The 23,001-nt window shown below is 38.5% G+C and overlaps 1 protein-coding gene across 1 annotated transcript; it reads left to right on the top strand.

Moving 5' to 3' along the window:
- Nucleotides 1-455: 455 nt before the first annotated feature.
- LOC122049336 (formate dehydrogenase 1, mitochondrial-like) lies at nt 456-2,045 on the top strand. Its single transcript, XM_042610728.1, has 5 exons — nt 456-627; nt 719-1,259; nt 1,349-1,473; nt 1,591-1,703; nt 1,820-2,045. The coding sequence occupies exons 2-5, from the start codon at nt 742-744 to the stop codon at nt 1,931-1,933; spliced, it is 870 nt and encodes a 289-aa protein (XP_042466662.1). The 5' UTR covers nt 456-627; nt 719-741; the 3' UTR covers nt 1,934-2,045.
- The last annotated feature ends 20,956 nt before the right edge of the window (nt 2,046-23,001 follow it).

Below are 23,001 nucleotides of genomic sequence, written 5' to 3'. Positions count from 1 at the left end.
AATTAATAATTTTAAATATTTTCCAACCAAATTAACTTTCCAAAATAAATTAATAATTATATTTTATTAAATAAATACTATATTTATGTGTATATATATAATATATTAATACTTACCTTTCCTCCTTCGCCGCCCCTTGAGTCTCTTCAAACCACAATTGCCCTCAACTAGTGCTCTTTTATTTTTCTTTTTGTCTTTTTTTTCTCTCTATAAATTGACTCTCCGCTTCGTTTCGTCACATCGCTCAATATCTCTTATCCTCGTACACGATTACTACACTGGTAAGTAAGGAAGATGGCGACGCTCAACGCTGCAGCAGCCACAGTCGACGGAACGGGCTCCAGGACGCTCCATGTAATCCTACTCCTCGATCGGGTTATTTAATTTGGCGCCATAACACCATGGAATGCATGTATCTAATTATATTTGCCATAACCGTACGTGCACTGCAGGCTAATTCGCTAGACAGCAAGAAGATCGTCGGCGTTTTCTACAAGGCCAACCAGTACGCTTCCCTGAATCCTGAATTTGTAGGGTGCGCTGAAGCCGCCTTGGGCATTCGGGACTGGCTAGAATCGAAAGGCCACCAGTACATTGTAACTGATGACAAAGAAGGCCCAAATTGCGGTTTGTATACTTAATTTCTCTGATTGTTAGTCATCGAATTGGAACGGATATTGGGCTAATTTAATTTAGCTGCTTTATTTTCTCATGGCAGAGTTAGAGAAACACATTCACGACATGCATGTTTTGATCACGACTCCGTTCCATCCGGTTTACGTGACCGCGGAGAAGATAAAGAAAGCTAAAAACCTGCAACTTCTTCTGACCGCTGGGGTTGGCTCGGACCACGTCGATCTGAAAGCGGCAGCCGACGCAGGAATCACTGTAGTAGAAATCAGCGGAAGCAATGCTGTCTCGGTGGCAGAGGATGAATTGATGCGAATTCTCATCCTCGTCCGGAACTTCTTGCCTGGTTATCGTCAGGTGATCGACGGTGACTGGAACGTCGCAGGCATCGCGCACAGGGCTTACGATCTTGAGGGTAAGACTGTCGGCATTATCGGGGCGGGGCGCATCGGGAAGCTTTTGCTTCAGCGCCTGAAGCCTTTCAACTGCAATCTGCTTTACCATGACCGCCTCACGATTTCACCTGAACTGGAGAAAGAGACAGGAGCTAAGTTTGAGGAAGATCTTGATGTAATTCTCCCAAAGTGTGACATCGTCGTCATAAACACGCCTCTTACCGAGAAAACTAGGTCTCATTTTTTTTTTTTGTTCCTTCCGATGACTGATCAGACATTGGATCGACGACTCCAGAAATTAATGCTCTCTCTGTTTCCTTCAGAGGAATGTTTGATAAGGAGAGGATCGGGAAGTTGAAGAAGGGAGTTCTCATCGTGAATAATGCTCGAGCTGCTATCATGGACACCCAAGCAGTCGTAGATGCTTGCTCTAGTGGGCACATTGCAGGTTCATATGATAACTATCCGATCCGTTGAAAAAATGAATCAGATTAGAAGATTTAATTTTTTTAATTTTATTGATAAATAAATGAATCCATGCATCCATCTTGCTCTGATCATTCAGGTTATAGTGGCGACGTTTGGAATCCCCAGCCAGCTCCCAGAGATCATCCATGGCGGTACATGCCAAACCACGCAATGACTCCCCATGTATCTGGCACCACCATTAACAGCCAAGTAGGTTTTCTTGGCAGATTCTTCGGCCACGTACATTCAATTTGCTTCTTCTTCCTTGGAAAATTTTGTTGGACTTGATGATTAATTAACATGGTTAAATTATCTAAATTGTGCAGCTGAGATATGCGGATGGAGTGAAAGACACACTCGATAAGTACTTCAAAGGAGAGGAATTTCCAGCTCAAAACTACATTGTCAAGGAGGGAAAGCTTGCGAGCCAATACCAATGAAACGAATGATGACCTCTCTTTTATATATCTTCTCAGTTCAAGAATGTTTGCATGTTGAGTTATGGAGTTTCTGCAACTAGTATTACAATAAGAGGAGATGATTTGTTGCTTTGATCATCAGAAACGACTTTTATATATTGATTATTATATTGAGATGATACTAAATGTAATAATTAAAACAAATTAAAGGTTTTTAATTTACCATAGTCCAGTTAATCTAAGGATATGATTAAAGAGTAATTTTTTTTAATTAAAAGAGTATCTTTGAATCTATTTTTCTGTTTTAAAAAATATATCCCTAAAAATAGTAGTTAAACAGGGGAATAGATAATTTGACCAATCGTTGATCGCTTTCATTGGAAAATCACTAATAGTTTGAATAAGATTACAATTTAAAGTATAATAGCTATAAAAATTTAGTTACCGATAACAAGAGAATTAGAAGTTGTTCATCGATTGTCAGTGTTGCGTTTGGGTGTTGTTGAATCATTCTGGAGTAATGCGCAATAGCGAAAGTTGTTCTAAATGATCTCATTTTGAAGCTACTAGTCGAACCTTTTTTATAGCCGAGTTGAACCTGATCTGATCCACTGATCTTGGAATTACTGTTTGACTCAACGTTTATTGATCGACTGAACCTCCCTAATCAGTCAACTGATCCTTTTGAATCCACCCAGCTTTCCATCCAGATGCTGATACTTCGGATAGAAGTCTTTGTTCAGTCGACCGATCCAACCATTCGATCAACCGAACCTTTGATGCTCCCTGACTTATCTAGTCTGATCAACCTGTCTGATCTACTAATATCTATCCACCTATTCGATCGATTGAACCCGAGGTTCTGTCGATCGATCCCTTGGTCAAACCTTCACCATGTGCCGATCTGATCTCTGGGGGTTCGGTCGACTGATCCCTACATACGATCGACTGAATAAGGTAAAAATCTTAATCTACAAAATGTTAGTTTCCTATAAAATAGAGTTAGAATAATAGATAGATAAGGTATTTTGACAATCTCTAGACTATCCTATTCCGACTTTAGGACTTTCCGAAAATTCTAAGTCGAATCGATGCCTATTATTCCCTTAACGAGAAACACTTCCTCACCTAGTCCTCTCAAGAGACTTTACATTTTGTCAGACTGGTCCTCTAGACCATTTGGACTTCTGCTCAGCATCCGAGACTTTAAGACTTTTCACTCGATGTCTAATTCCTGACCCGTCTAGTCTTCCACATGGTGTCCGCGACCCCCAAGACTTCCACCTAGAATCCGCAATCGTAGGATATTGCCCGACGTCCTTGACCTGCCAAGACTTTGCCTAGTCTCCCAGACGAGGACTTTGTTGCCTAATCATAGCTAGGACTTTCCACCTGCCTAGCCTCAACTAGGACTTTTCCTTTACCTAAGATCACGTAGGATTTTCCTGTAAACTTAGTCAAACTTATTGGATCACAAGACAGCTTAACTTTGAACCCCTTTACCATTATCAAAATACAGATTCAATCGTCTGGTGCACTCTGTACCAACAATCTCTCCCTTTTTGATTATGGTAACTTGGTTCAAAAGTTAAGTAAAAGATAGTAGTTTAATACTAAAGCAATTTGAACATCGAAAAACTGTTTAAGATTTATAATTTGGGCGGTTGACTGTGTCGATATCACTCGACTAATGATGAACTCAATTGGAAGTTGACTAGGGATAAAATGAAATAGAAGAGAATGCTTTGTAGTCAACAATGATAGCCAACTATTACATAGGCAATCGACCAGTGCAATCAATTGGTGTTAAAATAGGAATCTACTAAAGAAACGAGATTCAAATACAACTTTAAAAAAGTTAAATTTTTATCATCTATAATGAATCAAGCAATTTTGATCAAGCAATCGACTAAGTACTGTTGTTTCCGGTAAATTCCGGAGTATGCAAACTGATCGTCGAGGCTAGTGTTCGACACTATCTCTGTAAACGATATTGCTCCGCTACGGTGCTTAACGGATTGTTGCAATTCGTTCCCAAGATACAACGACGACAATCGTCTCGGAATCGTAGCACTCCGACTTCCGAGACCAGCGAACCTTCTCGTAGGCTTCTTGGACTCTTGAATGCACAAGATGAGTGAGTGAATACTTGAGGAAGAGAAGATTAAGTTGAGTTATTTGATTCCAATCTGGAGGGTTCTATTTATACAGAAGGAAGAGGCTTTAGGGAGGGGTGTGACCTTTGGGTGGATTAATCTGGGCCGTCCGGACTGAAGAGTTATAACCCTTCACATAGCCCCTTTAATCTCATCCATCAGATCTAAGAGTTGTGACCCTCAGATCTATCAGCCATCGGATCTGGATCCATTGATCCGATGCTTCAGATCATGTCTCATCCCAAGCCGTCAGATCGTGACTCATTGTGATCCAACGCTCTAGATCGCATCACAAGCGATCCACCATACTTCTTTGATCAACGTTGATCAACGGCTGCCATCCGTTCGCCCAACCAACTGTCCAGTCATCTCCCTTTGCCCACGAGGATGCCACATAGGCACTGCCATGTCAGGTACTAGCCTGACACGTCACCCGAGTGCCATGTAGGCACTGCAATGTCACCTGGAGCATAAATTTAAGCTCCTCGCGACGATGCGAAGTGCGCCTACAAAGCGCCCATTGCGCACGTGCGCACGTGGCGGGTGGCGGGCTCACAGGTGCGAGCACCTGCTCGCCCCTGAGCAGAGAGTACCTGGTACTTTTCTGAGTTAACTCCAATAACTCAACATCATTAATAAGTAAGGAATGCACATCGGAAATTTCCGATGTGGGACTATTCTCCCTTGCATTTCCTTAATGAATAACCAACGTTATTTTGGGCCGACTTTGAACATTAATTTCTCATTCACCCTTAATCGGTTTTGAGCAAATTAATAGTCTAAATCTATCTACGCGAAACGTAGATTTCAATTTTGAAGTCAATTACGACTTTCAACAATTGATGGCTTCCGATTTTTCCTCCTCAAAATCGTATTGGTCCATTTAGGCCCCAATATCCAACAATCCCCCACATGAATGGAAATTAATGTAATGCGTGTATGCATGCTGACACTTTACAAGAGTCCAATCGATAAGTCACTGCATCGGGAGAGGTAGCTTGTGGCTTTGAACCTTCCGTAGTGGAATGCTATCGAGTATACTAGGCTGCGCAGTGAACGTGATGTCTTGAACTGCTCAGCTGTTTGTGTATACTAAGACAATAACACCCACACAGAGACCTATCTCACCTACTTTAGGTTCTCATGGTTGGTTCCGTTTTGGCCATGGACACCATCTTGGATTCATGAGTGTTTCATTGAAGCGGCCTGTCTTCACACTCACATAGGTGACACTTCTATCAAGAGTATCCTACCATACTCCACCTTATAAGGTATAGAAGTCACTAAAGCATAAGCTTAACCTCACTACATGAGGTAGGACAGGACAAATTCATCCTAGGATTGGGATAGAGATAAACTATCTCTTGTCTGAACCACAACTTCTAACTTTGTTGTCCCATTGAACCAAGATCTTGGGATCTCCAATCAACAAGGTTGGGTTTTCCACTTCAGTCGGTTGTAGATTTTTTAATCCCATTCCTCTTGATGAGCGGTATACTTGATCTCGACTCAACCCTTTCGTAAGAGGATCCGCCAAATTATCTTTGGACTTAACATAGTCGATTACGCAATCACTCCATTCGAGATCAACCGCCTAATGGTATTATGTCTACGACGTATATGTCTTGACTTCCCATTATACATACTACTGTGCCCTTCCAATCACCGATTGACTATCACAATGGATCAGACATAAAGTTTTGTCTCATGAATATTTCCAAGAAGTTCATGACCATTCTTCCTCACCGCTTTGTCTAGTGCTATAAACTCGGATTCCATAGTTGATCGAGCAATGCACGTCTGCTTAGTGGATTTCAAGATACTGCTCCCCCACCGATCGTGAATACATATCCACTATGGGTTTGGATCTTTTGTATCGATATCCAATTAGCATCACAATATCCCTCCAACACAGTGGGATATTTTCCATAATGTAATCCATAGTTCATAGTATATTTCAAATATCTAAGAACTCGCATCAATACCTTCCAATGGGCGTCGTTTGGATTACTCGTGAAATGACCGTATAGGCAATATCCGGACGTGTGCAGTTTGTAAGATACATCAAACCGCCTATTATCCGAGAGTATTCCAACTGCGATATGGTCTCACCATGGTTTTTCGCTAAGTGTTGACTTAGATCCATAGGTGTTTTTACTGTAGAGAGATCGTACGCATTGAATTTTTTCAATACAGATTCTACATAATGGGATTGTGTTAAAACTATCCCTTCTCGATGTCCTGAGAATTTTAATTCCCAATATAACATCTGCTTGACCCATATCTTTCATATCGAAATTTCTGGTCAACATTTTCTTTGTAGTCATGATTACATCATGATTACTACCCATTATTAGCATGTCGTCTACGTATGCAGACGATTATATAGCATTTGGGTGTGTCTTTGACATAAATGCATTTGTCACATTCATTTATTCTGAATTCGTTTGACAATTACTTTGTCAAATTTTTCGTGCCATTGTTTAGGCGCTTGCTTAAGTCCGTATAACGACTTAACAAGTCGACACACCTTTTTCTCATTTCTTGGAGCTATGAACCCTTCGGGTTGCTCCATATAAATTTCTTCTTCCAACTCACCATTTAAGAACGCAGTCTTAACATCCATTTGATGTATTTCAAGGTCATACAGTGCTGCAATGGCTATTAGCACTCGTATGGACGTAATCCTTGTCACCGGTGAGTAGGTGTCGAAGTAATTAAGGCCTTCCTCTTGCTTGTACCCTTTGGCTACAAGTCTGGCCTTATACTTGTCAATTGATCCATCAGCTTTATACTTGCGTTTTAGTATCCACTTACAACCTAATGGTTTATTACCAGAAGGAAGGTCTACTAATTCTCAAGTATGATTATTCATGATAGACTCAATCTCACTATTGACAGCTTCTTTCCACATTGGAGCATCGGGACTAGAGAGAGCCTCACTTAATGTTCTTGGTTCCATTTCTGACATGAAAGTCATGTAATCTGGCCCGAACGATTTCTCAACTCTAGCCCGTTTGCTACGACGTGGCTCTTTGTTTTGATCGTCAATAGTTCTTTTATAACAGCTAAGTCGCACTTCCGTTTGAACTTCCGTTTGAACTTCCGTTGTTCTCATTCTCGTTTTAACGACATTCTTTTAAGCTCCTCAATGCTCCTCGCGACGATGCAAAGTGCAAAGTGCAAAGTGCAAAGTGCAAAATGCAAAGTGCAAAGTGCAAAGTGCAAAGCGCCCAAAGCGCACTTGCGCACGTGGCTGGTGGCGGGCTCACAGGTGCGAGCACCTGCTCGCCCCTGAGCAGAGAGTACCTGGTACTTTTCTGAGTTAACTCCAATAACTCAACATCATTAATAAGTAAGGAATGCACATCGGAAATTTCCGATGTGGGACTATTCTCTCTTGCATTTCCTTAATGAATAACCAACGTTATTTTGGGCCGACTTTGAACATTAATTTCTCATTCACCCTTAATCGGTTTTGAGCAAATTAATAGTCTAAATCTATCTACGCGAAACGTAGATTTCAATTTTGAAGTCAATTATGACTTTCAACAATTGATGGCTTCCGATTTTTCCTCCTCACAATCGTATTGGTCCATTTAGGCCCCAATATCCAACAAGTACAATAAGTTAAATAAATGGATTCAAGCCATGAACATAAATCCTATAAAGTGTATTTTGTAGAGGTTTCATCTAAGACTTTGGAAGATATATTCTAGGAAGTGCCAAAGTAAGTGGTATTGCACTCTAGGGCTTCCAAAGAGCATTCCAAAGCAATCAAAGTTACTAAGCAAGCAAGATCTTATTCATTGGTAATCTCTTTTATTGAATAAGTTTATTTCTACTTGTATTTGTTCTACTTTGTGCATTTTAAGTAAGAATTAGTTATTTATAAGAGGTTTATCTATCTCTAGATGAAATTCAAGAAGGATAAAGATAGTAGTATTACTGAGGTTGACTAACCATGGAGTAGGAATTGAAGGATTTCAAACCACATAAAAATGTTTGTATTCTTGTTTTACACTATGTTTGTTCATTCTATTTTCACTATGTAAACTAACATGGTGCAGACAAGCACAATCGACAAAAGCAGGGGGAAAATGAATCACACTATTCAACCCCTTTTATTTGCATTGATCGATCCTACAAGTTAAAGCAAGAATGGATGTAGTTAAAATTTATTTTTTAGCGTTATTTCCATATATGTTGTTTTTCCCTAACTTTCCTAAACATTAAAAAGGAGAGGTTGTTCTAACTTTTGGTCCCTAGGTGATCTAATCGATCATAATTTTTTATGTTTAGGTAAAAGGTTTATGTTAAAAAAAATTTTGTGTGTTGATTTGTTTCAAGGGTAACAAGGACTAAGTATACATATATGGTAGTAAAATATGGAATCCACCATCCCAACGACGCCACACGGTCGGTTCCATAATCATATGTGAGGAGGTAAATCAGGAAGTAGTTAGCCAGTGCAGGAGGACTTTTTTTCCTCGGCTTTGCCAATATTTGAACTCTTGCCCTATGTAGTAACTCTGTCTCGCATTAGCCAACTCAACCCTGCTGTCGGGGCTTAATTATACCCATATGAAGAAGATTTTACATGGTCAAGGTTATAAGTGTTGGATATATGTGAATAGAGAAGAAGTAGAAGTATAAAGAAGCTCCATTGTGAATGGTACTTTAGTCCCATATTGGGAGCTTCAAGGCAAATTGGTTGATTTATATTGATTCACATGCTTTGATGATGTGAACAAATGTATGCGGAGAGATTCTCTCTCACGCGTGGGTGCGCAGGGGGTGTGAATCCAGGGCTCAGATTGCACTGAACCATTGTCCAAGTGGAACAATCAATATTTTGCCACATAAGCCTTTTGTTGCTTGTAACGAAAGCATTAAATTGAAGATTAATGCAGAGAGTGAAACGTTGGCGTTTCATATCTCGATGAGTAATCGATCATTAACATTGTTGTTGATCTGAGCTCCTATATAAAGAGGCTGCGATCATATGACAAAAGGTTACACACACAAAAGGCTGAATCTCCACCTACGTTCCCCATCTCCTCTATCCTGCATTTCTTGCTCGGTGGAGTGTCCATGATAGCAGTCGAGTATCTCTCAGTTCACCATGACCATCAATGCTTGGTGGGAATCATTGTTCACCCTTATATCCTGGGAAACAAACGACCTAGGAAAGCCTCGAAACACAACCAGAGGTGGAGCGAATCTGTTTCAAAGAAATTGCGTTCGTCGAAGGCCTTGGTTCACTCAGTTCACTCATCTGACCGCTTTATAGGCTTCTCCCTGTTGATCGCTTCACTCTATTGTTCGTTCAGCAACTCGCTCGGCAGAAGTCTTCGACTTGCTCGACAACAACTTGCTCGATAGCAACTCGCTCAGCAACAACTCGTTCGGCAAAAGCCTTTAACTCACTCAGCAACAACTCGCTCGACGGAAGCTTTCGATTCGCTCGCTTGGCCCTAAGCTTCGCTCGGTCGGTCTCTTCGCTTGGTCAGCCTTAAGCTTCGCTCGGTCGACCTCTTCACTCGGTCGGCCTTAAGCTTCACTCGGACACCCTCTTCACTCGGTCAGACTCTTCGCTCGGTCGGCCTTAGCCTATTTCTCTCGATCGGCAGAAGCCTTCGATCCGCTTGGTTGGCCTTAGCCTATTTCTCTCGGTCGGCAGAAGCCTTCGATCCGCTTGGTTGGCCTTAGCCTATTTCTCTCGGTCAGCAAAAGCCTTCGATTAGCTCGGTCGACCTTAGCATATTTCGCTCGGTCGACAACTAACTTACTCGGTTAGCTAACTTACTCGGTCAGCCACTATGAAGCATGCGTTAAGCACTTGGTAGATACCAGCTCCTGCTAGCAGTCTGAGATTATCAACTTAGGTCATTTCAACAGTTAAGTGAATTTAAATTCTATATAATTTTAAATTCAACTAAGTTTCTAAAATCTCTGGCAAGAGATTATTTTTGCTAACAATAAGTACTTGTGGCTCAAGGTTCATAGAAGATTAAAGAATGGTTGGTTTGGGGCACTAGAGGAACCATAGAATTTAAAACATTGGAGGTTGTGGCATTGGGAAGGAGAGTAAGCATCTGGAATATGAAGGATGCCATAGAGGGATGAGAAATGTACTATTAATTTCTTTCTATTTAGGAAGTTTGACTGATTTAATTGACAACTAATTCGATTAGGCAATTGACTTAGAAAATTATTGTACCTTTTTTTATTTGACTAGTCTATTGATCACAAATAATCAATTTGATTCTGAAGTTGGTTGGATGGCTTGTTTATGAAAGAATCAAAGGAAACAATTGTAACTGTTGATTCAATCAAGGTCAATCAGTTATAGTGATTGCAACATGAACCTTGGGAAAAGTAATCATCGAGGCAAACACAAAAAAATGATTACAAGCCACATGAATAAGTCAAAATAGTCAATTGATAGTGATATAATAATCGACTGATAAGCAATGTTAAAAAAGGCGCTAGGCGCCTAGGCGGTAGGCGAACGGTTGCCCGTCGCCTAGCACCTAGGCGTCTTGGTAGAATTTTTTTCCCAAGAAAGCACTGTCAGATAGATCAGCTGATCGATCTAGTAGGATTTTCTCCACAAATAGAACCGTGTTGAATCGATCAGCTGATCGATTCAACATGCTGAATCGATTAGCTGATCGATTCAACATGCCGAATCGATCAATTGATCTATTTGACAGGATTCTATTTATTGCAAAATCCTTTCGAATAAATCAATTGATCGATTCAACACGCCGAATCGATCAGCTGATCGATTTGGTAGGGTTCTGTTTGTCGTAGAATCCTTCCAAATCGATCAGTTGATCATTCAGCAGGTCGAATCGATCAATTGATCGATTCGGTAGGGTTCTATTTGTTGCAGAATCCTGCCGAATTGATCACTTGATCAATTTGGTAGGATTTTGTGATATGGCAGAATCCTGAAACTGAAAGTCTGAAAGACTTTCTCAATAGATAAATGTAAATAGAAATATCGAAATAGCAAAAGTATACAAACTAGTCTAAAAGCCCAAAGTACAAACTACAGACTGAAAGTCTAAAACTATCAAGACATATAAAATAGCAAAAGTTTTCTCACAGTCATAAAATAACTCATATAATCTCCTATATCTCTAATTCTTCTTCTGGTCAACTCCATATTTCTCCAACATTTCCTCTGTATCGGATTCAAACTCAAAATCCATAGCATCTTCCTCTTCTTAATCCGATACAAATTCTTCTTTGTGAAGTTCCTTGATATCTTCAATATTTATGTCAACAACTTCATCTCCATCATCAACAATCCATCCTTGTGGCAAAGTTGCTTCACTAGCAAGTAACACGTCTTCTCTTTTTTCTTCTTATTTTTTATGTTTATGATCTTGGCATTGAATTGAACATAGAGTAAATTGTTCAACCTTTCGATATCTAGTCTATTTATTTTCTTTGTATGAATCTACATTAAATAAATATATTAATTATTAAGTCAATAAGCAATAAGTCAATAAGTAATTATTAATTAAGTACTTACCCCCTCAAATGTACTCCCAATTTCTCTCACAACCGGAAGACCTTATAGTTAAAGAAAGAATTCTTTTAGACATCTTTTGTAATTTAGGTGCACCGTGTTCAAAAAGATGTCACCGGCCAACTAAATAAAAACAAATCAAACAATAACAATAAGCAAAATCAAGAAACAACAAACAAGCAATAAAAATAACAAAATAAAGTAAGTATTTAGTTTTTACTCGGATCGTATTTCTCACCATTTTTTGTGCATCCAATTATAGCCAATGGTCTTCCAAATCCCCCCCCCCCCCCCCACTTTATTAATATACTTCAATAACTCCACATTTACTAGCTCACTTTGGCTATCGATATCATTGGCAAAGAATGCTTCAATATAAGTGAATAAGTCATTCGTGACCACTTCTTCACTTCATATGCTCTAGTCATTAAAAGAGTAATAAGAATTCAAGAGGTAGGCTGCCAAATGTAGTGGACTATCAAGCCAATTATGACTTTTCTCATCAATAATATCAATAATTGGACGATAGTGAAGCTCTTGATTTTTTTAATGTCACCTTAATCTCCTCTCTCACTCTAAGTAATTCTCCATATGCAAAACCCATATATAGCTTCTTATCCCCATCAACAAGACGAAGCGGCTTAACTAAAGGGGCAAACATCTTCAAGCAAAAAAGTTACTCCATTCTAAAGAGAGACACTCATAGTGGTATTATGTGTCACCTTCCCCTTTACACTTTTTGAATGTTTGCATGCATTCTATTCTTTACTAGCAACCATAGATCTTAATTCACTTCTCTTCTCCATCAAGCTTTGTAAAGTTAGAAAAGCGGTTGTAAATCGAGTTACTCCCAGCCTGACTATGTCCCTTTTTTAGTAAACTTTCTCATCAGTGACAATGTCTTGTAATGTGCATAAATAAAGATTATCAAGTTCTTTTCCTTCTCAATAACCCCTTTGAATTTTGGTTGGTTCTCAATTCCTTGAAGCATAAGATTCATGGTGTGAGTTGAACATGAAGTCCAAAATATATGTGATCTATTTTCCTTCAACAAATCTATAAACATCATATTATTCAAAGCGTTGCTCGTTACCACTTGACTACACTTTAGGGCTCAACTTCTTTAATGCACTTGTCCATATATTCAAATATATAATTCCCGGTGTGTGCTCCATCTGATGCTTCCCTAGAAAAAGAGGAAAGTTGTGCCTTCTTTACAATTAACACACAAATTCATTATACTTCTTCTTTTCGAGTTGGTTCAAGCATCGGTCAAAATTGAGCAATCATTCAGAGCTTATTCTTCTTATTGCTTCTTTAATAGACTTTTAGTTCTATCTATCTCTTCCTTCAATAAGAGCTCCTTTAATAAGTATTGAGTTGGAGGACGATAACTCGGACCCAATTGACCAACCGCTTCCACAAACCTCTTAAAGCTATCATTATCAATGGCATGAAAAGGAATACCGGACTCGTACGCCCATCGAGCTAAATATTGGTGCACATTGTGTGTCTTTTGCTTCCAAAGTGCATCAATAATATTTTATTATTGTTTTATCTTCTTACTTCCACTCAATGAAGATTTGTGATCAATAATGGATGTAATCTATCCATAGGGCCAAGAGTAAGCGGGTTCCTTCTTGTCCCTAAAGTCCCTTCATTTTCCTCATATTTTTCAAGAACAACTTCTCTCACCTCAATTTCATTGATATTCTTTTATTTTTTTTGTTCTTGCTTCTTCAATTGCATTCTTATACTTCAATTTATTCTCATCCGAGGACTTTTGGACTTCTTACATGAGGCAACATTTTCCTTGATATTGACAACATATTATTTGATCCTATAAATTCCACCATTAGTAATTTTTTGACACAACTTACATTTCAACTTATCTAAATTTGTAGAATTCACCACAAATTCCCATCCAACAAAATTTGAATTACGCTTTAAAGGGGCAACAATCGACCACATTGAATTAGATGCTTGAGAATCTAATAAAAAAAATGTAGATTTGCTATATTAACGACACCTAGTGTCAGCCCCACGAATATAGATAGAGGTAAATGCATGTACACAGACGTTAGGCTCATGGTAGGTTAAACTCCAAGTCGTCAGTTCCTGAGAATTGATCTCTGACCATTACGCTAAAGATGTCATGCACCCACCGTCTGCGCTACGCCCTGGAGGCACTTGAACATCTAATAAAGAACATACAAGCAATGGCTATCAAGCATTCAAAAAACCCATAGATGACAATTCTTAATTCAAGGCAAGTAATAACATACAAGATTTAAATAATAACATACAATTGGATTTTATTAAGTATTAACCAACGACTGGAAATGAAGAATATACAAGCAATGATTATCATTTATCAAACATACAATTTTACTAATCTGGCAGAAGAAAAAGCTGTCTATGACTGTGGTTGGAAATGAAGGAACAAGGGTTGCTTCCTTTCGTTGTTAGCACTTGGTAGCCTTGGCGACAGCAAGCTCCTTGATGAAGACTAAAGGAGGAAGAGGCTAGGACAACAAGCTCTTTGCTGCTCATTCATTTTTCAGAAGAAGGGGACGGAGAAGAGGCAGCAACTAGGGCAGGTTGGAGAAGAAAATAGGATGAAGAAGAAGGGGAGGGAGAAGAGGCAGCAACTAGGGCAGGTTGGAGAAGAAAATAGGATGAAGAAGAAGGGGAGGAAGAAGACGATGAGGTTTAGGGTTTAAGGTTTAGGGCGACTTAAAATCCTAATTAAAAGTTTAAAACAGAACCCTATAATTTATATCAGCTGATCGATTTAAGGGGAAGAAGTTTATTGTGAAAACTTGGCCAAATCGATCAGCTGATCGATCTAATAGGGTTTTCACAACAAATAGAATCATGTTGAATCGATCAGCTGATCGATTCAACAAGACAAAATGATCAGCTAATCAATTCAGTAGGGTTATATTTGTTGTGAAAACCCTACCGAATTGATCAGCTGATTGATTTGGTCAGTTTTTCGCGATAAAAAAAAAATAGGCACCGCCGAGGAGGTGACACTCAATGGCATCCTAGGTAGTCCCAGCCGCTTAGGCGGTCGATTAATGACTCACCACTTACCAGCGCCACCTTGCCAGGTGGGGTAGTTGGCTGCTACCGACCTCCTAGGCAGCCCTAAGCGGGGATTTTTTTAACACTGCTGATAAGGGTATGTCAACACGATCATGTAAATAAAGTAATTTATGAGAAAAGCTTTAAAAATGGGGTTTAGAACCATGAACAGAACAATGCATTACAATATATTAGAAAAAGTTTTATTTTTGTTATTCCATTGTTGAACTTTATTGAAAACCCTATCTTTATTGTAAGCCCCCCGTACTTGTTGATAATGATCGTATTATTGTGATACAGTATTAAACAAATTAATTATCGAATCCTCTCTACGATCTTGTAGTATAAGAATGATTCAATCATCTTCTAATGAATGTAACGATAGGATAATAGTTTTTAAAATTATGTTATTTAGGGTTTTGGGGGTTTTTTACTATAAATGAGATTTGGATTTTGAATTCTAAGTCTAATTAAAGAGCAATACAAATAATGAAAATCTAATACAACATAAACTATGATTGTAAGGGAATTAAAGGCAACATAAAGTAAACATCTAACATCTAATGAAACGAAGTATTTAACAAAACCTAAAGCATTTAACAAAATCTAATCTAATCTAACCTAATTACATTCAAATGAAGGACACAAACATAATGGATTCAAACTAACACAACATTGCAAATAATTAACTAGACGAATTGCAAAACCAAAACCTCACTACAGATAGAAATATTTCATTGAACACTTATGAGCATGAATCAAATTAAACCAAATGCACACAATCTTAAATAGGGGAGTTAATTCCATTACAATTCATCAATCAACAAAAACAAGCAACACATGAAGAGAACCCAACAAATAAGAATTCAAGCCAACACCTCAAAAGAGCTTCAAATGGCCGTTGTCTTGAGATGAAGAGGAGGTGGTAGGCTGTTCAGGTTCGGAGCAGATGCCTAATCGAGCTTGAAGGATCTACGGATGACGAAGGAAACTCTGGCTACTTTATGGCAATGGGCAACCCCAAGCTCCAGTAAGAACAACCATGAGATGAGGAAGTTGTGATCGTATCTTGCTTCAATTTGTAGAGGAGATCCGATCTGATCGAGATCTGGATAAGTAGACGAAGTATGCCGAGGAAGGAGATCCCCTTTACCTCGATGGAATGGAGCGAAGATGGTTAGAAGATGATGATGTTGTGGTCCCGTTTCTCTCCGCTGGTGGCATGCGATAGAGGAGTCTGTTGGACAATCTGTCGAAGATTTTGGGGAATTTGTCGAATTTAAATTACATCAAATTAAATCAACTTATTTGTCGAGATAACCTGAGTAGATAATCTCAGGCTACCAGCAGGGGCTAGTTTCTACCAAGTATTGAGTGCAAACTGCATAATGGCTAAGCGACCGAGTGGGAAGAATGGTCGAGCGGCCAGATCGGGCTGTGAGGCAGAGCAGCCAAATGGCAGAACTGGTAGAGCAGCTGAGTGGGCAGTGCGATCAAGTCGTAGATCAAATCGAGAGTCCAACGGGACAGAGTAGCCTACCAGGTAGGAGTGGCTGACCGGGAAGAGCAGCTCGAGTGACAGAGCAGCGGAGTGAGCGAAGCGTTCAAGTGGACCGAGGAGTACAATGGATGCAGTTTCCTTGAAACAGATTCACCCCGTCTCTAGCTATGCTTCGAGATTTTCTCGAATCGTCTGTTTTCTAGGATATAATGGTTAACCATGATGCACACCAAGCACTGGTGGTCACGACGAACTAAGAGGTATCCGACTGCTATCACAGGTACTCCACTGAGCAAGAGATGGGAGAACTAGGTGGAGAACTTAAGCTTTTTGTGTGTGTTGCCTGTGATCGCAACCACCTCATATAAGAGCTCAAACCAATGAGCAACGTTTAATGATCGATTAATGATCATTACTCCCTGAGTTGAAACGTCAACGTTTCACTCTGCTGTTTAAATTTTGCATTAACCTTTAATTTAATGCATCCGTTACTTGGTAAAATTTGCCCCGACCGATCCAACATTTGGCGCGAGAGGGTAATATAAGAGAAGAGGTACTTATGGCAGAACGGGCTGATTCGGTCAGGGACGCTAGGAATTAGAAGTGAACTGGGTTGATCCCAAATTAGTTGAGTCAGCTAAGAACACCATAGAAGAGGTCCAAGTTCACTTCACGAGCATATTACCATCTTATCTTTTCCTATATTTTACCAAATTTTAAATTTTAATTAAATATATTTTTTTCATTATTTAATACACTATTAAGTTATTTTACAGATAATGATATCTAATTCATAGATGTTGAAAATTTAGGAGTGACCATTGACACCGATGTTAGAGAGTGTGTCACAGATGGTGAGCTAGAGATAGTCGGTCCACGAGCACAGTGTGAGGCCATACTTGAGTGTCTCGTGCAGGACCTCAATTCATAGTTGCTCGCTTTCGGTGTCGACGTAAAGGTACATCGGCGTGGATGACACCTCGATCCTGTCATGACAGTCGAGGGTAGTCATGTCGACGAATACACCTCTGGCCACGAAGGGAGTGGATGTGGTCACGAGCGACAATAAAAAATGTATATGAGGACGAGTCAGTGAGGCAGAGGAGGAAGACAATATCAAGGAGGACAATGAACATAATTAATTGATTCGGAAATTCATTGTTCTAGTTGTCAATCAATAGAATAAGCCTATACATTCAATTTGTGTTTTTTTATTAATGTAATAAAATTATTATATGATTTGCTTGATTTTAAAGTAAAAAAATAATTAAAATGGTGTTTTTATTTGATTCGGTGAATGAAAAAAATATGAAGTGATTTTATGATTTTCTTGCATAATTTGTTTTGGGACTGACTTGTTTTTGATATTATTTAATCAATTAGCTACCCCATACGAAAATTAATCATCATTTCACATGCATGGACCCTTGAGAAGAACTACACCATTTGGATTTGCCCAAACATAAATATGTCTCTAGATCCGGTCTTTCACAATAAAGTGATAAATGGAACTGTGCTTGCACACAAGTTAACTTGGTTCAGTGCAATCCGAGCCCTGAATTTGCACCCCCTGTACACCCATGCATGAGAGAGAGTTTCTCCTCATACATTTGTTCATATCATCAATACATGTGAATTAATATAAACCAACTAATATGTCTTAAACTTCTCTCATCCACAATGGAACTTCTTTTCTCTTATAACTCTTCTCCATTCACGTCGGGAGGAAGAAGTGGTGCGTCGGGAGAAAGTTGGGATTGATTGGTGGAGAAGGAAGATGTCATCGGAATCTATTATGTGGATCGCCGGAGCTTGGATGGAGGTGGATAGTGGATTTGATGGTAGACGGTTGGTTGGTGGTGTGGGATGGAAGTTTGCGATCGGTGGAGATGGAGGAAGCTGCAAATGAAGTAGGGAATCCCCCTACTTTGGTGGTCGCCTGCAGTGGAGGAGAGGTTGACAGTGATATGCATGAGGGAGATGAGTCTCAAGTCGCAACCCCCTCGTTACTATGCCAATCTTTGTTTGTGTAGCTTCTCAAATCCGAATTGGAGTTGGGTTGGGCTACCACTCCTTGAAATGAGGTGAACCAAGCTTTGATTGGGTTGGATGTGTCCAATCTCTCCAAAAGTGAGCCAACCGTCAACTTGAACCATTTACCAAATTGAGGGCTTCAAAGGAACCGTGTACTAAATCTCTCAAGTAATGAACCATCTTCTCTAAGTTGAACCAAGTCCAAATTTGTAAAGTCCGAAAAAAATTCCCGAATTTATTTTAGAAATACCCTATGATTTTTCTAGATTTTTAGGATATTTTTACATAATTCTTGGAGTACCGGAAGTAGCAAAAATAAATAAGTCGCAAAATGGTTTACGCGGGAATCGAACCCGGGACCCATCGGAGCCTACGACTTATTATGTGTTCCGGAAACCAAGTGAACCCAGCAGGGCCGTGCTGAAAGGATAGGAAATCAAATATATTTATATTTGATTTGGGAGAAATAACTATTCGATATAAATAGAAAACTTAAGTGGGATTGGTTTATTTTTTTTGGTTTGGTATTTTCTCTCCTCAACGAAGCCTTTCTCTCCCTCTCCCGTTTCTTTCTCTCGGCGCAGCAAACAAAGCAAAGGAGACCTAGGGTTCCTTCCCTAGGATCGTGTGTTCACTTTTCGGCGACAACACCAGCACGAAGTCGGTTCTTCTCCGCGAGAGGAACGCGAGGACGTAAGCGGTTCGTCGAACGGAGCAGTTTTTCCGGAAAACCTAGCGGATAGAATCGTAAGAAAACCTTGCGATTGAGGTAAGAAACCCCTCACCTGCAGTATAATTGCTCTCGCTTGTTAGTTTTGGCGTTAGTTCAGTAGTTCTACAGTTTTCAATTTTAGGGTGTGCTTTTAGTGCACACCAAGCATTCGGTAGAATGCCCAGTTCAGAAGGATGCACCAGTAGGCGTCCTAACAGCATGTAAAATGTATTAGAAACATTTTATTCAGCTTATTATCAGTTATTACAGCTATATGGATCAGATATCCATTGGGTGGGCTCCCACAGTAGCCTCTAGGTTCAGATAACCTAGCTCTAGGTTCAGATAACCTAGAACAGCAAAGTAAAATAAAACAGTATTCAGTATTTTACTTTTATTCAGTTGGCACTGTACTTGGATCAGATATCCATGGGCTGGACTCCCACAGTCGTCCCTAGGTTCAGATAACCTAGTAACCCTGCTAGATTCGGAACTTGCAATCCCGGGTCTCGTAGGGATGCGCGCACAGTAAGTACAGTTGTCAGGGCCCAGCAGCATGTTTAGTATTTTCATCTATTATTATATATATAGTTTTCCAAATATGTAATCAGTGATGGAAACACTAACTTAGTTTCAGTTTCAGTTAAGTTTCATGATTTGAGTTCATGACCAGTTAGATGTATATGCATGATCAGTTCAGTATTTATGCTTAGTTCAGATACAGTATGCTATGCTCAGCTTGTTTGTATGCTATGGTCAGTTCAGTACATGTTGTATGCCATGCCATGTTGCCATGCTCAGTTCAGTTTTCAAACAGCATGATTTAAAACCATAATCGCATCGTTGCATGTTTTTGTGAGGTAGATGGTTTCTTACTAAGCTTCTTAGCTTACAGATGCTATTTTTCTTATACTGCAGATACCGGTAAAAGAAAAGTGGACTAGCGGAGGCTGGGGGGCGATGCTACGATGATGTGTGTGTGCAAGGGGTCTGGAATAAAGATCCTTGGGATCTATACGCTTTTATTTCAGTTCTAGTACTTAACATGTCTAGTTTTATGACTTAGTCTTGTTACTAGGTGTTATAGTTTAGTAAACTATGTCTTGGTTAGTTTATCATGTTTAGAACGTTAGTATTTACATGCTAGAGTGTTTTTCATGTATATAGAGCTTGTGTATGTGATTTTTGGCACGAATCAGTGCTGGAAATCAGAAATTCTGATTTCATTTCAGACTATCAGAACCTGGATCGATCAGCAGACCGATCCAGTGCCATTCCTTTTCCTGGATCGGTCAGCCGACCGATCCAGATGGATATAGTAGCCTATTGTATCCCCCTGGATCGGTCAGCCGACCGACCCAGCATCGAACAGAAGGCATCCCAGCGTCTCCAGGTGCCTGGATCGGTCTGCAGACCGATCCAGACACACCTGGATCGGTCTTGCCGACCGATCTAGCCTCTGCTGGATCGGTCCGCAGACCGATCCAGCAGGGCACAGAATCGCGGCAAGTTTGGTCGAGCCGTGGATCGAACAGCAGCTAGCTGGGAAGTTAGCTTGGAGTTCTAGCTCAGACGGGAGGTCAAGTATCCTCCTTAGCACATATACCCCAACCGGAAAGGTCTTGAACCCTTCCTTATAACAGCATGGGTGTACCAGTTATCAGTTTAACAGAGTCAGTTAGTGAAACTTTATTTTACCCAGTTTAGGGCACAGTACATCACAGTAGCTTCAGTAGTTAATGTAGCGATCCGGCTCACAGCTTAGTACCCAGGAGTTGGGGCGTTACAAAATTGAACCAAAGCTTCATTTGAACCGAGCTCTCCTCAACCCTAGCATAGGGTTCAATTGGTTTGGTTTGACTTGTGTCCATGGTTCTTTGTTAATTTCTTATAAAATCATGAAATAATACTAGAATTTAGGGGAAAAATTATAATAAACTCAAAAATAGATCTTACTCGTAAAATAAAATATAAAAAATAATTTACGCAAATGAGAAGATAAAAATGTTCGATATAAGAGCTAAAGTAATATGTTAAAATGTTAATTATCATTTATCATTGATGATTATGTAATAGATTTTTCCACCTAATTTTTATCAAAGAGAAAATCTAGAGGATTTTGGAAGCTTGAAGTTGGAGTTGTTGAACCGTGTAAATAGCTTGTCTTTGTGGTGTGGTATGTGTTCTTATGTTTATTTAGTTTTTTGTTGCTAATTTTTTGTGTGGCCTTATTGGTAAAAGAAGGAAAAAAATATATATTTGTAGGCACAATAACTATTCACACGTCCTCTAGCATTCATCTCTCTTTCAAAACTAGCGCACATTAACAACACCTTCATTAGCAAATCTTTTATACATTTTAGATAATAAAATACAAAAACGTTTATTATCATCAGCAAAAGAGCACTTTACTTTTAAAAAATAAAAATAACATTTATCTATAATTTACTATCCAAAATACTAAAAACAACTCTAAACGAAGCTACTTAATTATGCCAAAGTAGCTCTAAGGTGGAACCGCTTAACTTTAAGGTGGAGCTGTTTTGAAGCAGCTCAAACACATAAAAGTATTTTAGGTAGACAATTATAAATAGGACATTGTTTTAATATATATATATATTAAAATAAAAGGTCCTTTTTAAATTTTCTGTCTTTAACTTCTCACTTTCTCTACTTTACCTAATGAGCTATTTGGCCTACCACTTTAATGAAGTAGCTTGTAGTTTTGATGGAGAGCAAACTCTTCTTGCTTGACTATATCTTATGAGAAGCAACTTACATTTTACACTGGGCTTTAGTTCAAATATTGTTCACTAGCCTAGAGGTTAGGATTTAGGAAAGAGGGGAAAGAAGTTGATTGAGAAGGAGCAAAATTATATTTTTGGTAACTCCTAACGTGTTTATTCTTTTTTTTTTCAAGTAAACAAGTGTATAACTCCTTTTTCTCCTCAATTTTTTTTAAATTTTTTTTATCTTCTTGAGTAAACACTCTGTTAGCTGGTGAGAGTCCTTGCCCATCACAGCTAATAGCCCATTGCGGTCCATTGGGCACACAGAAAAGACAATGGAATGTATTGCAATATTTTAGTGAACCATATTAGAAAGTTTCAGTATTACCTATTTCACGTAGGCAATTTTTTTTTTCATTAAAAAAACACAAAATAACATTCCCATTATGTTGTTCTTTTCTTTCTACATTTAATTTTTTCTCAATCTATTCAAAAATTCAACGTTCTCAATTTATATAATCGAATACAGATCTAATGACAAAATCATTAAGGAGATTGGTAGGAGTATTAATTTTAATTTAAAGTGATTCTAAATTTTCTAGATTTATTTTTTAAAATGAAATGACTTTGGACGTACACCATTCAAAAAATTTAAAAGTTTCATATTTTTTTGAAATAGATGAGTCATAACAATTCATTGATGGTGTTGATTAGTGAATACCATTTTCTTATTTCTCATAATAAGTTTGTGATAAATTTTATTAAACCTTAGTAAGTTCAAAAATTTATCGCTTTCAATTTACATTGCCAAATACAAGTATAAGAGTATGAATACATTAAAAAGATTTGTAGGAATAAATTAACTTTGGCATGAAGTGATTTAGAATTTTCTAGGTCAATTAGTTAATTTGAAACAAAAGTGATAGATGAACCTATACTATTCTAAAATGTAATGCTATGTTTATTTGGGAGAGCGGAAAGTTAAACTAAGGAAAAATTTTTGTAGTCATTTATTTCATTATAATTTTAAAAGAGAAGAGAAACATAATTCACCAGTGAATGATTTTATAGTCAAAATCGATTATTTCAAAATCAGACAGAAACAATGATGAGAAAAAAAATGGTGCATGTGCCCATTACCTATTAACTTATAGATTTAAAAAATTATGAATGAATTTAAATCAAAATTAATATATTTCTATTTAATATATTTGTATTTGAATTTGGTCTCATAAATTAAGAATAATAAAATTTTAAATTGTTAGTGTAAAAATTTAAATATAAAAAAGAAGAGATATAATTGTTCATGGTATTTAATTTT

Source organism: Zingiber officinale, chromosome 2B (genome assembly GCF_018446385.1).
Source record: "Zingiber officinale cultivar Zhangliang chromosome 2B, Zo_v1.1, whole genome shotgun sequence".
NCBI classification, from domain to species: Eukaryota; Viridiplantae; Streptophyta; class Magnoliopsida; order Zingiberales; family Zingiberaceae; genus Zingiber; species Zingiber officinale.
The sequence above is the reverse complement of the archived record's forward strand: the minus strand, read 5'-3'. Positions and strand labels throughout refer to the sequence as shown.

Bases quoted from the DNA above. Each gene is read 5' to 3' on its own strand.
- LOC122049336 (XM_042610728.1), top strand. From the start codon at position 742: ATGCATGTTTTGATCACGACTCCGTTCCATCCGGTTTACGTGACCGCG. The intron at 1,260-1,348 runs GTCTCATTTTTT...TGTTTCCTTCAG, and splicing joins CCTCTTACCGAGAAAACTAG to AGGAATGTTTGATAAGGAGA. The intron at 1,474-1,590 runs GTTCATATGATA...CTGATCATTCAG, and splicing joins CTCTAGTGGGCACATTGCAG to GTTATAGTGGCGACGTTTGG.